Below are 12,718 nucleotides of genomic sequence, written 5' to 3'. Positions count from 1 at the left end.
CAGATCCGCCAGTCCCTCTTATCCACAGCTCCGTGTCACATGCCTCCATCCTAATTCTGCTCCTTCCTCGCTATCCGAGCCCTGGGTTCTCCGCTGGCTCGGCCGACACTTTCAGGCCTAACCCACAGCCTCCTTCTGACTCCATCTCCCGCTTCTCCCTCAGGCTGGTCAGCGCGCCTCACCCCTGCTCTGCGCCTGGGTCTGAAGCTACCGGCCAAGTTCAAACACTAGAGTTGCCTTGACCCTGTTAGCGTCTCGACTCTGCCTCTAGAGAACCACGCATGGACGGATCTCCCTCAGCACCACCGGCCATCCAGCCAAGGACCAGTCAGAAGACAGCAAGACCTGGGCTCTGGTTACTCCTCCACGCACACTATGGTATGTTTATGGTGGGGCCGTTCCTCGGAGTCAAACCTGCCTCTGGCCCTCAGAGATACCATGTCTCAGGATTCTTCATCGCATCACAACCATGGCTACCACAGTGCCCAGGGCCACAAAGAGAACCAGACACGGCTGCTGTCAATCCGCTTGACGCCTGACATATATATTCCCCTCTCCCCTGGCTTCTCATTTTAGGCTCGTTGGCAGATGTGGTGCAAGAGCTAGCACGGAGGCGGGAGCATGTGTGAAGGGTGGGTGTCGCGTGTGAGTGTGCAGCACATGGTGAGAACGGGCGACCGACATGGGTGGTGGCAGCCCATCCGTGTCGTGAACGTGGCAGGTCTTGGCTCATTGGCTGTCTCCAGTGCTGCCAGGGGCTAGTACAAGGCACGGCTAGATCTTGCCTCACAGGCCTCGCCCTGCTGGGCACAGTGGCTGGGGAGCTCAGAAGGGACTGGAAGCAGAGATGGGTTGGCATCCTCAGCTGGCTGCTGCCGGGGATAGAGAACGGAGCAGCTTGTGACCACCCCGGGGCTGTTGCTAGGAGGAAAGGGCACGAATTGTGGTGGAGCACAGATAGCCACCCCCAGCCAGGCAACCCCGGCTCTTGAGGCCGTCTCCCCCATCACTGGGGGGAGGGGCACTGTGGCCAGGGCCGGGCGTCTATATCTCCTCGTCCTCGCTGGCCTTGCTCCAGCGGTGACAGCAGTTGGCGGTGATTCCCAGCAGGAAGTTGGTGGCCACGGAGGCAATGGAGACCACGAATCCCACAAAGGCAATGAAGAGGTAATCGTCCAAAGTCAAGGTCAAGTGGCAGGCCTTGAAACTCTCCTCTGTCAGCGAGAACAAAGGGGCGCCCTCCACTTCGGGTGGGGCCCGGCACTCGGCCAGCTGGGAATCTGCAATGAGAAACGGACAGATGAGAGAAAGGAGAGGGGAATTATCCCTCTACTCCACGCAGGTAACATTGGCTCTAGCAGGTCCAACATCCATCTGTTCCCAGTTCTGAGATAAACTCCAGGGGTGAACTTGGCTAAGTCCCTTAGCCTGTCTCGCTTCAGTTTCACCGCTTGTAAAAGGAGGCTGATAATATTCTCCTCTTTCTCTAGAGGGCTGTTAGATCCTTGAGTGAAAGGCCAAAAGTAGGATCCTTGTCATGACAATCCTGTTTCAGCTTTCTCTTCTGCGGGTAGTCAGAGGTAGCTGTGGTGATGTTCATAGCATGACGCCACAACACAGCTCCACTGCATCACAATGCCAATAAGAACCCCTCATTATGATGTCACAACACATCACCTACATCCCCACAGGGCAGCACTGAAAGCTGAGATGTTTGCCAAGCCCCACCTGACATGAGGTCATGGAAGTCGACCCAACTCAACACCAGCATGATGCAACTCCAGAGTGACCCCCTCAGGACACGACACCCTCCCCATGCCACTCTCCAAGGTGTCTATTTAATTTTGGGGCTTCCAGCTTTTGGGCCTAGAGATACACAAAGGCCTGTTTTCCATCTCTGCCTCTGGTTGAAGTTTGTGAGAACTGCAGTGTCTGACTCTGAAAACCAGAGTCACTGAAAACGGGAGGTTCTCCAAATTTTGGAAGAATTTTTGTCCTGGCGGCCATAATACCAAGGGAGCAAGTACAAAACAGATGGGCAGATAGCTAAATTAGCTAGAACATCTCTACAACACAATATCACCCCTGTGTGCCCCGTTGGCAAAAGGCATTATCATTAGCAGCCTCCAAATAGCATCATGATTCCAGGCGACAAAGTCACCAGATAATGATGTGGCATCAGACTCGGCTGTGTTGTTATCCTGAAGCCCACATGTGGGGAAACCCTAGCAAGCGTAGGATGGGAGAGAGCCCTCCCCGGCAATCGCTGCTGTTATTCAGGCAAAGGGCTCTCGAGAATGGATTGAGGATCAGCCGTAGGAGGGAGCCTCAGACCTGAGAGAGGGTGTCTAGCTGGGGAGAGGATCTACGGCAGCTGCAGGAACTCCGGGGAGAATTTCCCTGCCCACCACAGCCCCTGCAGTTGGCAGCCTGTGTGATCAGCAAGGGCAGGCGCTAACTAATAACGTACGACTCGACAGCGGGCAGAGGGAGGGGGAGGAAATGAGGATTTACGGGTCCCACTGCCGACTAAATGGATCTGCCATTGCAGGGACTGAGATAGGCAAAGCCAAACCTTCCAAGGCCAGTGGGTTCAAATGGCTTCCATTCCCACCCAGTTCAGTGTGCGTCTGTCCCGCCTTGCAGCAACCACTCCAGTACCCGGTCCTAATCCTCCTCTCCCATGGGTGATGGATAAACCTACGGCCGTGGGAGGCAACAACCTGGCCAGTCTCTTCCACCCAAGGCCCTGCCTTGTGTGGGAGCCATGCCCTCCCCCACACTGCAGGGACATATCTCCAGCTTCCCCCGTCCTACTGCAAGCCACCCCCTGCTTCAAGGGCAGGTCTCCAGCCCCCCCCCACGGGAGCCTCACCGGCCCTGGAGCATGGGGAGGGTGTGTGGCAGGCAGTCTGAGCCTCCCTGGCCCTGGAGCACAGGCAGGAAGCCCTGACCCAGTGTCAGTGCAGCTGAAGTCCGGGGTCAATCCAGGAGCTACGCTGAAGCAGGGAGCAGTGTGTGGGCCAGTTTGGGGCCTCTTCTACCTGCCACCCACGTCCCTCGGCAACCCCTCAGCAATTCCGGCCTAGGACGCCCTGACACATCCAGCTGTTCCCAGGCCCCCCCTCTAGTCCTGCAGCCTGCCCTGCTATTCCATGCCCTGGCTCCCACCGCCGCTCTCCCAATGCACTTCGGTCCCTGTCCATTTCCTGGCCTACTATTCTAGCCCTGGGCTCCCCCCCCACACCATTCGGTGGACATCCCTCAGTCCTAATCCACAGCCTCCTTCCATCTCAGCCCTGGGTTCTCTCTGCACCCAGCTCTGCAAGTGTCCCTCCATCCCGACCTGCAGCCCCCCTGTGCTGTTTGAGGAGGGCTCCTCCAGTGAGGTCCACTTGGAAAGGGCTCTCTCGATCAGCCCTTGCTACCTGGGACCCTCTGGCTGGCGTCGGGAGGCGACAGAGGCCTTTCCCTTCCCATCCTGTGCCACCTACCTGAGGAGCAGTGCTGGATGCGGTTCCTCAGCCATTTCAGGAGCGGCTCCATGGTGCAGCCACACACCCAGGGGTTGCCCCCAATCTGCAGGGTCACCAGCCCCGGGAGACCTTCCAGGGCTTCCAGGCTGAGGAAAGACAGTCCCCCGTAGCTGAGGTCTAGGTCCCGTAGCTGGGCCAGCCCCCGGAAAGCCTGGGGGTGCACCTTTCGCAGCCACGGGTTGTGGCTCAGGTCGATCCTCGCCAGGCCGTGGGCCTCCTGGAACATGTTGGCGGCTACGTGGCTGAAGTTGTTGTAGCTTAGGTCCAGGTGGACCAGCCGCTTGGCGGTCAGGAAGAGCCCAGCCGGCAGCTCCACCAGGGAGTTATTCCGGAGGTCCAGCACCCTCAACTCAGCGTAGCAGGTGAGGTAGCCCGGGGGGATGGTGGCGATGCGGTTATGTGCCAGGCTCAGGTTGCGGGTGTCTAGGGGCAGGTCGGGAGGCACCGAGAAGAGCCGCTGCCCGCTGCAATCCACCACCTGGCTGCGGCAGATGCAGAGGACGGGGCAGCTGGCACAGGCTCCAGAGAAGGCCGTGGCCACGGCAACCAGGAAGGGGGCCAGGAGCATGGCAGAGGCACAGCGGGACTGGGGCCCCTCGCCCCACAGCCAGGTGCAACCTGGGCCCATTTTAGTTGGCCAGGAGCAACATGACGCACCGAGGCAGGGCAAGGAGTATGCGGGAGTCACTCACGGGCAAAAGCGGCTACATGCCGGTGGCAGGCCAAAGCTGGGCCTTGGAACCATTGTCCCTCATGTTCCAGGGCCACTTTTACGCCACGGAGGTGCGTTTCCTAGGCCAGGAACCACAGGGCCCTGCCGCTTCAGACACAGCTTTAGTAGCCCATTTGGATGCCTGCTTGCTGTCACCCTGCCAAGCCTGCGAAGCGGCGAGCCGAAAGAAACGTAGCCACATCCATCCGTCGACACCCTCTATCGGCCCTTCAGGTGTTCAAAGATGGGCAGAAAGCAACTAGAAGCCGGGAATTTTTCTTCCGGTTCGTTAACGCTCCGGGGACAGAGCTTTGAGCCCAGGAAAGAAACTTCCTCATTCCCTTTCACGTGTATGTCCGCTGCAGACCGGGTGTCACTGGAGCTAGGCCAAGGGATTTAGCCCCACGGAAACCAAAGGTGTATTTTAATTGCAAAGCAAATCCAGCTTCAACACAACAGGAGCCACAGGCCTTTGCCTGGAGGCGTGCAGTGCTCATTAATGCCAGAGCAGAGAAAGGGCATTTGAAATCCAGCGAACAGGTGCGCCACATGGATGGTCAAACCCTGGGAGGATGACGATATAGACTCCTCGGAGGGTCTGTGCTTGGGGCAAATGTTCTTGAGACGATCAGGAGAAATTAAGGCTGGAGACGAGAGCCCTTTCTGAGGCCGCGATTTCTGCAGCATGGGAGGGGCCAGGCCAGTAGCACTGGCCCGTCTTGGGGGATCCAGGAGGAAAGGGAGGGGTATCGACTGCTGGTTTGTCTTTCACGCCGTGTCTCCCTCCCAGCAGGCAGCCACAGGGCTCCAGCTGCGTGTCCTGCCAAGGAAAGAGAAAGGAATCAGACGCAGCAAGGAGGTCATGGACCCGCTGGGTGTGTGGATATGCTCCTAAGGTCCAAGGCCAGACGGGATCCGGGAGGATCCTCCAGCCTGGAGCAAGCCAGAGAATGGCCCCCAAAGCCCGGAGCTTTCCGAGAGACAGCTCATCTCCGGAGGAAAAATTGCCGGTGGTGGAGAATCCCCCACGATCCGTAGTAAATTGTTCCAATGGTTAATTGCTCCCCCTGTTAAAAGAACTACCCCTCATTCCCAGGCTGCATCAGTCTCCTTTCAACTTCCAGCCAGGGGAGGAGAGCAGGGGACGGCTGGGAATCACCTCACGTTCTCCTGTGTCTGCAGCCCTGTCTGTCCTTCCGCCCTATTCACCCTGCTCCGTCCTGAAACACCCCCTGCTTCCTGCAGCTCGAGTCCATGGCCAGCTCGGTCGATGCCCTTCAGGCCTGACCTGCTCCCAGCCTCAGGGTCCCCCACGCCCAGAGCTGAGCCATCGCCCCTCCGTCCCTGTCCTGCAGCCCTCGGTTATCTCGGCACCGAGCTCCCTTCCGCAGCCCTGCTCTGTCGATGCCCCTCAGTCCCGACGTGCAGCTCCGGGGGCTCCCCAAGGCTGGCTTCACGCAGCTTTGCTGAGGCCCCTCACGCCCGTGCACAGATCTTGTGGGAAAGGCCTAGGCCGTGAAAGAACTGTGGCCCCCGCTGCACTGACCTTGGGGGAAGGGACCCTCCAGCTGCAGGACCTGCCTGAAGGCAGAGCCTAGCACCGAGAGGAAGCATTCGCCTACCTTACCGGCCCTTCAGTCCTGCCCGGCAGCTCTGACAATCCCAGGATCCCGTCCCAGCAGGCCCCTCCCTGCTCTGCATCAGTCCTTGCTCTGCCAGTGCTTCTGGATCCTGCCCTGCAGGCTGCCGGCTGTCCCAGCTTGGGGCCTGCCCCCACCAAAGCCCCGGCTCCCCTGCCCCCTGGCTCCCCTTGTTCTTTCTCTTCTGGGCCCCTCTCCACCGCTGCGGAGGCCTGCCAGTGACCTCAAGAACCCTCTGCTATTCCAGTCTCCTTCTCCCGGTGTCGGCCTCCTTCCCTTTCTGTCTCTCTTGCCCTCTGGGCCCATCTTCCCTTCCCTCCATCTCTCTCTTCCCAGGGACACCCCTGCCTGCACCCCCAGCCTCCCCTTGCACCCCCGTAACACAGCACCTCTGCCTGGCCCTGCCCTGTTGGGCCAGAAAAGCTGCTCGCTGGACCAGCCTCCTCCCGTGCCCGCCTGCCTCTGAGGCAGACAGGTTCCTCTTCTCCCCTAGGGCTGCAGCCCACCTCCTGCCACGCAGCCACAGCTCTCCCTCCTCCACCGTCCACGCCCTGCCTGCAAAGCACAACAGATCCCGAGGACAACCCCCTTTCCTCCCCCGCCTGCTGCCCTTCAGGACACACCCAGCCTGCTCCTTCCCTCCCAGCCCCCTCTCCCTCCCTCCCCGTATCCCGCCCTGTTAGCACCAGCCAGCTACTCACTCTGGCCCAAGGAGATCTGCAAAGAAGCTGTGATGCAAAGTGTCTCCCCTCTTCCTAGGCGTCCCCATGTTCTTCAGCCCGGCAGGCATCCTTCTCCTCTCCTCAGTGGCTTCTGGGGCCTTGGGCAGCCTCTGACTACCGCCCCCCTCCTGTTCCCTGTCTGTCCGCACCTCTGTCTGTCCCTCTCTTGGGAGGCGTGGGCGAGCAACGAGGGGAGGGAACGGTAGCGACTCTCCTTGAATTGCAGCCGGAGCTGCTGCTGAGTCTGTTAATTCAGCCAGGTCTTTCCCCACCTCCTCCTCCTTCTTTCTCTCTCAATCTTTTTTTTTTTTTTTCCTCGAGGACCAGGTACTGACGTGGCGCTGTCTCTTAGCAACTGCCTCCGCATCTCTGAGCAACGGGGGAGCTGGCTGCAGACCCCACTGAGCCGAGAGAGGGAAAAAGGAAGAAGATCACGGCAGGGATCAGTGCCGCCCACGAGGACCTCGGGGCACAGGGAGAGACAGACACACACACACAGGGTGGGGGCGCAGGCAGACGGGCGGGGGTGGGGAGGGCAGAGAGAGGAGGGAGCCCTGGGCTAGAGAGAGGCGATGCAAACAGGGATGTGGAGCCAGAGGGCGGGGGAGATGGGGAAGAAGTGAAGGAGAGGAGGCATAAAGGGCCAGGAAGGGGGGGGGGGGCAGTTGTTTGATTGTGTGGGATGGGAACCCACACAGAATGGGGACACAACAGGGCTGTTGTCCTCCTCAGCCAACCCAATTCTTCCAGGCCCCCTGCCCCAGCCCCAATCACCCATGTTGACTTTCCCCAAGCAACCTTCCCCTCCTCCAATACCCTATTGCTGCTGTGTGGGTTGGTTATTTCCCAGGCACGCCTGGGCTGTTGTTCTGCCTTCCCTGTGTGAGTTGGGTGCCCTCCTGGGGCGTCTCCTCCTCTGTTCTCCCACTGCTCAGTGGCGGGCATCCGGCTGCCAGGCAGATGGCACAAGCCCCCTGGAAGCCGGGCGGCTTTGTGTGGGGAACTCTCCCTGCGCTAGGCCTTAATTAGGGCTTCTTTTCTGTTCAGATCCCACCAGGCTTCAAGGGCCGCTCCAGAGGGTAGGCGGCATCAACACAGACATCCCAGCTGGCTCTCATTAGTCGGGGAAGAAACTCAGCACTGGCTGCTTCAAACACACTGGCCTCCGCTCCTTTGCTTCCTGGCGTGAGTTGTATTTATTTGTGTGAGCTCGGCCTCCTCGCCGGGGCCTTCTGCCCTGCTCCAGGGGCGACTACACCCCCGTGAGGTTGAGGAGGCTGCCCTGAACCCCCCTCCAAACAATGAGGAATATCTGAGGCAAGCCGACGCTTTCCACAGCATTTATTTAATGGGAAATCCAATTTGGCATGAAAGAAAATTGCAACCAACTTGGCTTGTGAGTCTCCGCAGACAAGCCGCTTTTGGGATGGCTGTCTGCCGTGTGACGGTCCAGAGCTATGTTGAGTAGCCACAGGGTCTAGCCAGAGTAGTAGCCGTCTCCGTTTGGTGGCGATAGGACTAGAGGTCACCCCATGGCAAAACAGCTAACAAATCTCATGCTTGGAGCTGTTTCTCAGACCCTGATGACAGGGTACGTCTAAACTACATGGCTCTGTCGACGGAGCCATGTAGATTTGTTGTTTTGGCAAAGGTAAATGAAGCCGCGATTTAAATGATCGCGGCTTCATTTACATTTACATGGCTGCCGCGCTGAGCCGACAAACAGCTGATCAGCTGTTTGTCCGCTCAGCGCGCTAGTCTGGACGCTCCCCTGCCGACATCAAAGCCCTTTGTCGGCAGCCCCGGTAAACCTCATCCCACGAGGAATAACGGGGCTGCCGACAAAGGGCTTTGATGTCGGCAGGGGAGTGTCCAGACTAGCGCGCTGAGCGGACAAACAGCTGATCAGCTGTTTGTCGGCTCAGCGCGGCAGCCATGTAAATGTAAATGAAGCCGCGATCATTTAAATCGCGGCTTCATTTACCTTTGCCTATGTGTCTAATCTACATGCCTCTGACGACAGAGGCATGTAGTCTAGACACAGCCTTAGAGGGCTTATCCCTTCCCCCTCTCACTCCCCTGGCCCTCCTCGTGCAAAGAGAGAACAGCAACACCCTAAGTCCGGAGACACAAACGATTCACTGCTTATTTGGGGTTAGCTTCCAGCAAGTGTAACCCACACACCTAGGCTGCGTCTACACTGGCATGATTTTGCGCAAATACTTTTAACGGAAAAGTTTTTCCGTTAAAAGTATTTGCGCAAGAGAGTGTCTACACTGGCATGTGCCTTTGTGCAAAAGATTTGCTTTTGCACAAAAGCATCCGTGCCAGTGTAGACGCTCTGTTGTGCAAGAAAGCTCCAATGGCCATTTTAGCCATCGAGCTTTCTTGTGCAAGAAATTGATGTTACCTGTCTACACTGGCCTCTTGCACAAGAACACTTGCGCAAGAGGACTTATCCCTGAGCGGGAGCGTCAGAGTATTTGTGCAAGAAGCACTGACTTTGTACATTACAACGTCAGTGTTCTTGCACTAATACTCGCGGTCAGTATAGACAGGCGGCAAGATTTTGCGCAAAAGTGGCCACTTTTGCACAAAATCTTGCCAGTGTAGACACAGCCCTAGGCTATGTCTACACTCACAGCTTCTTGCGCGAGTAATATGCAAATGAATTTGAATTTCCCGGGCTTCATTTAAATGCCGGCTAGGTCGGACCCCGTGCCGCACAGCAACACGCGGCACGGAGTAGCTAGTTTGGATTAGGCTTCTAAACCGAACTAGCTGTACTCCTCGTGGAACTAGCTACTCCGTGCCGCGTGTAGCCGCGCGGCACGGGGTTCGAACTAGCCAGCATTTAAAAATGGCGCCGGCTGGCTTCATGCAAATGAAGCCCGGGAAATTCAAATCCCGGGCTTCATTTGCAACTGCAGATGACTACATTACCCCTGCTAGTTCGAACTAGCGGGGTAGTGTAGACATACCCCCTGTAATTAGCAAAAGGGTCAGAATACACCTACATTCTAAAAGAATAGGCAGGCCTGAATATCAATATTCTAACAAGGTTCAAATCCCTGACCTCTCTAGGTGAACTTTGCCAGAGGATGCTGTGAAGACCAGGACGTTAAGGGTACATCTACACAGCAACATTATTTCAAAATAACCAGTATTTTTTTTTAACTAACTTAATCTGTGTTTGCAGAGCAGGGAGTTATTTCGAAATGATGTTGAAATACTGTCAAGCTGGAGGACTTCTTGTGCCGATTCCTGTAATCTTCACTGTATGAGGAGTAAGGAAGTTGGAGGAAGAGTGCTCTATTTCAAAATATGTGCTGTGTAGACGCTCCCAATTTCAAAATAAGCTACGCAATTGATATAGCTCAATTTGCGTCGGTTATTTTGAGTTAAGCCCTGCTCTGTAGACTCATCCTAACCGGGTTCAAAAAAGAACTAGATAAATTCATGGAGGTTAGATCCATGGTTCTTAGCCAGGATGGGTAGGAATGGTGTCTTGAGCCTGTTTGTCAGAGGCTGAAAGTGGGCAACAGGAGAGGGATCGCTTGATGATTGCCTGCTCTGTTCACTCCTTGTGGGGCATCTGGCATTGGTTATCATTGGACAACAGGATACTGGACTAGATGGACCTTTGATATGACCCAGTCCAGCTGTTCTTATGTTAATGCTGTAAACATCAGGCTATCAGCTATTCTGGGGTAGCTTCCTCTTGTGGTTTTTTTTTTCACAAAAAAATGTGGAAAGGTCTTGGGTCTATTCTGCTTCCGAACAAAAACAAGTTCCGAAAACTGGAAATTGTTTGTGAAGTGGAATTCCTGGTTTGCCGGCCAGCCCTAATCTCATGATCATCTGCAGTGGCCTGCCATGGAAATTGGGTATCAGGGCTGGGGGAACAGAACTAGCAGTCTTATACGTACCAAGGGCATCCTCTAAGCAGAACACCAGTCACCAAACATTATCCGCTGGGGCCTGTGAGCCAAAAGGATGGGGATACCAAATCCCAGGTCAACAGTCTTATCAGAGACAGCCCACAGAGAACCCGCATGGACACTTGGTCTTTGTGGCTCACCAACAGGCTGTCTGTGACGGAGGAAAACAGGGCTATTTCAGTACCATGGCCAGGTCTCAAAGCACAGCTTAAGGGATTCCAGAACTCCAGTTCTGTCTCATCAAATAATCACTCCACTCTTTTAAAAAACACCTTAGAGGCAGAACATCCTGGTGCAGGATTTCTCTGGCCCACGTGGATCCAACCCTCCTCTTGCAGGATCTCCTGGTTCCGAAGGTGCGCAGGGGTAGAAGTGGGGAAAGGCGGAGGCAGGGGTTAAGTTGAAAGGTGTAGCCAAAGCGGGAGGTTCCTAAAACCCAGTTGCTCCCCATCTGCCGCAAAACTCACAGTGGCCACCATGGTCCAGTGCAGGGCAAATTGGCAGCTGGAGGCTAAAGGAGGCACAACTTGTGGTCATCTATGTCAGGCCAGGTCTCCACGGCTGGAGAAAATGGATTCAAGATACGCAACCCCAGCTATGTGAATTGCCTCGATTTTCTGGGGCAGCCCCACAGTGGGAGAGTGAGGGGAGAGCACACATTTTTGTTTCTGCCTGTTAAATTTGCCCAGATGGTTGTGACAGAAGGTCACTGCGGCAGGTCTTTGTTGGGGGCCGTGGGTCTGTGCTGGGGGGGATTCTGTCTTTGTGCAGCCATGGGAGTGTCACGTCTGCCTTGGAGCATTGTGCCTGCATGGGGGCGCCCTGTGCAAAAGGCATGCATATTTACCTTTTGTCGCGCAGGCAAGGGAAGTCACTGGGCCCTGCACCCCCGTCCTCAGTCAGCTGAGACACCTAACCAGTAGGCGTAACAGCAGGTTTATTGGTTCACAGGGACACAGCACAGACATCTCAGCACAGGAACCAGAAGCAGCCAGCACCATCGGTCTCTGGGAGGGGGGGTCAGAGCCAAGGGCCCCATCTCTGCACCCCACGCCAGCCAGACTAACCCACACACCCAGAAGCTCGCTGCAGCTCTGCAGCCGGCCTCGCCTCCAGCCTTTGTCCAGCTCCCCGGGCAAAAGGTGTCACCTGGTTAGACCCCCTCCCAGGCTTAGGTTACAGAAAGCATCGGCCCTTGTGTACATTTGGGAGACACCCACCCCGAAATTCCCATGCCCATCCAGGGATTGGTGCAGTGCCCAGGGAAACTGAGGCCCACCCACAAGGTTACTACAGAACAAAGAAATGACACACGACATAAAGCACACAGAGTGAACCCAGTCCCCACTGCATCACACCTTTGTGATGGGGGTGTTGTGCGTCTGTGAGGGGGTTGGTGTCTTTCTGCGGGTGGGTGTTGGGATGTTGTTTGTGTGTCTGGGGGCACGGATATAATTTAGATCAGCTCTGGGGCAGGGATGGGCTACAGCCTTGATCGGGCCCCTGCTTCGGTTTAAACCAGGCAGAAGCATGGGGAGCTGTCTGTGCTGGTGGGATTTGTCTTGCCTAGGACTGTTGCACTGGCACTAGCAGGCCCCGCTAAGGGTTGCCAGGCATCTGGCTTTTGACTGGAACACCTGGTCAAAAACGGAACCGGCCCTGCCGCCCAGGACGTGAGTAGTCGGGTTGGCAGCGCAGCCGGCGGGCGGGGCTAAAGCAGACTCCATGCAGCTCCTGGAGGTGGCGGCCGGGTCCCTGTGGCCCCTAGGCACACTGCCGCTCCCATTGGTCTGGAACTGTGGTGATTGGTGCCGGGCCCTGGACCCCAAATCACCTCCCACACCCCAGCCCCTTGCCTCAGCCCAGAACCCCTTCCTGCACCCCAACCCCTTCATCCCTGGCCCATCCCAGAGCCTGCACCACTAGCAGGTGCCCTCAGCCCCTGTGCCCGAGTCCCCAGCCCAGAGCCATCTCTTACAGCCTGAACCCCTCAATTCTGGCTCCACCCAGAGCCCTCAAGCTCCTCCTCCCCCCTGCATCACAACCCAGGGGAAATAAGAGACTGAGGGAGGGGGACAGGAAGCATCAGAGAATGGGGGGGGGGAGTCTTGGGAAAGGGGTGGCAGGGGGGGTGCAGTTTTGTGCCATTAGAAAGTTGGCAACCCTA

General features: G+C 56.7%; 1 protein-coding gene and 1 long non-coding RNA gene across 7 annotated transcripts; one reads left to right on the top strand and one right to left on the bottom strand.

The window, feature by feature from the left end:
• Nucleotides 1-961: 961 nt before the first annotated feature.
• On the bottom strand, nucleotides 962-6,925 carry LRRC55 (leucine rich repeat containing 55). Its single transcript, XM_006116923.4, has 3 exons — nucleotides 6,590-6,925; nucleotides 3,495-5,068; nucleotides 962-1,280 (listed from the first exon to the last, which is right to left on the bottom strand). Exons 2-3 carry the CDS (start codon nucleotides 4,162-4,164, stop codon nucleotides 1,045-1,047), a joined length of 906 nt encoding a protein of 301 aa, XP_006116985.1. The 5' UTR covers nucleotides 4,165-5,068; nucleotides 6,590-6,925; the 3' UTR covers nucleotides 962-1,044.
• LOC112544780 (uncharacterized) lies at nucleotides 1,277-12,635 on the top strand. Of its 6 annotated transcripts, none has more exons than XR_012903721.1 (6): nucleotides 1,277-1,830; nucleotides 5,042-5,285; nucleotides 6,932-7,110; nucleotides 7,658-7,795; nucleotides 10,829-10,907; nucleotides 11,503-12,634. It is a non-coding gene; the product is annotated as an uncharacterized LOC112544780 (long non-coding RNA). The 6 variants fall into 6 exon arrangements; XR_012903719.1 differs by having other exon boundaries at nucleotides 5,039-5,285; XR_012903718.1 differs by lacking the exon at nucleotides 5,042-5,285 and having other exon boundaries at nucleotides 1,277-2,466; nucleotides 6,938-7,110; nucleotides 11,503-12,635.
• Nucleotides 12,636-12,718: the final 83 nt, after the last annotated feature.

This window comes from Pelodiscus sinensis, chromosome 4 (genome assembly GCF_049634645.1).
Source record: "Pelodiscus sinensis isolate JC-2024 chromosome 4, ASM4963464v1, whole genome shotgun sequence".
Classification (NCBI taxonomy): Eukaryota; Metazoa; Chordata; order Testudines; family Trionychidae; genus Pelodiscus; species Pelodiscus sinensis.
The sequence above is the reverse complement of the archived record's forward strand: the minus strand, read 5'-3'. Positions and strand labels throughout refer to the sequence as shown.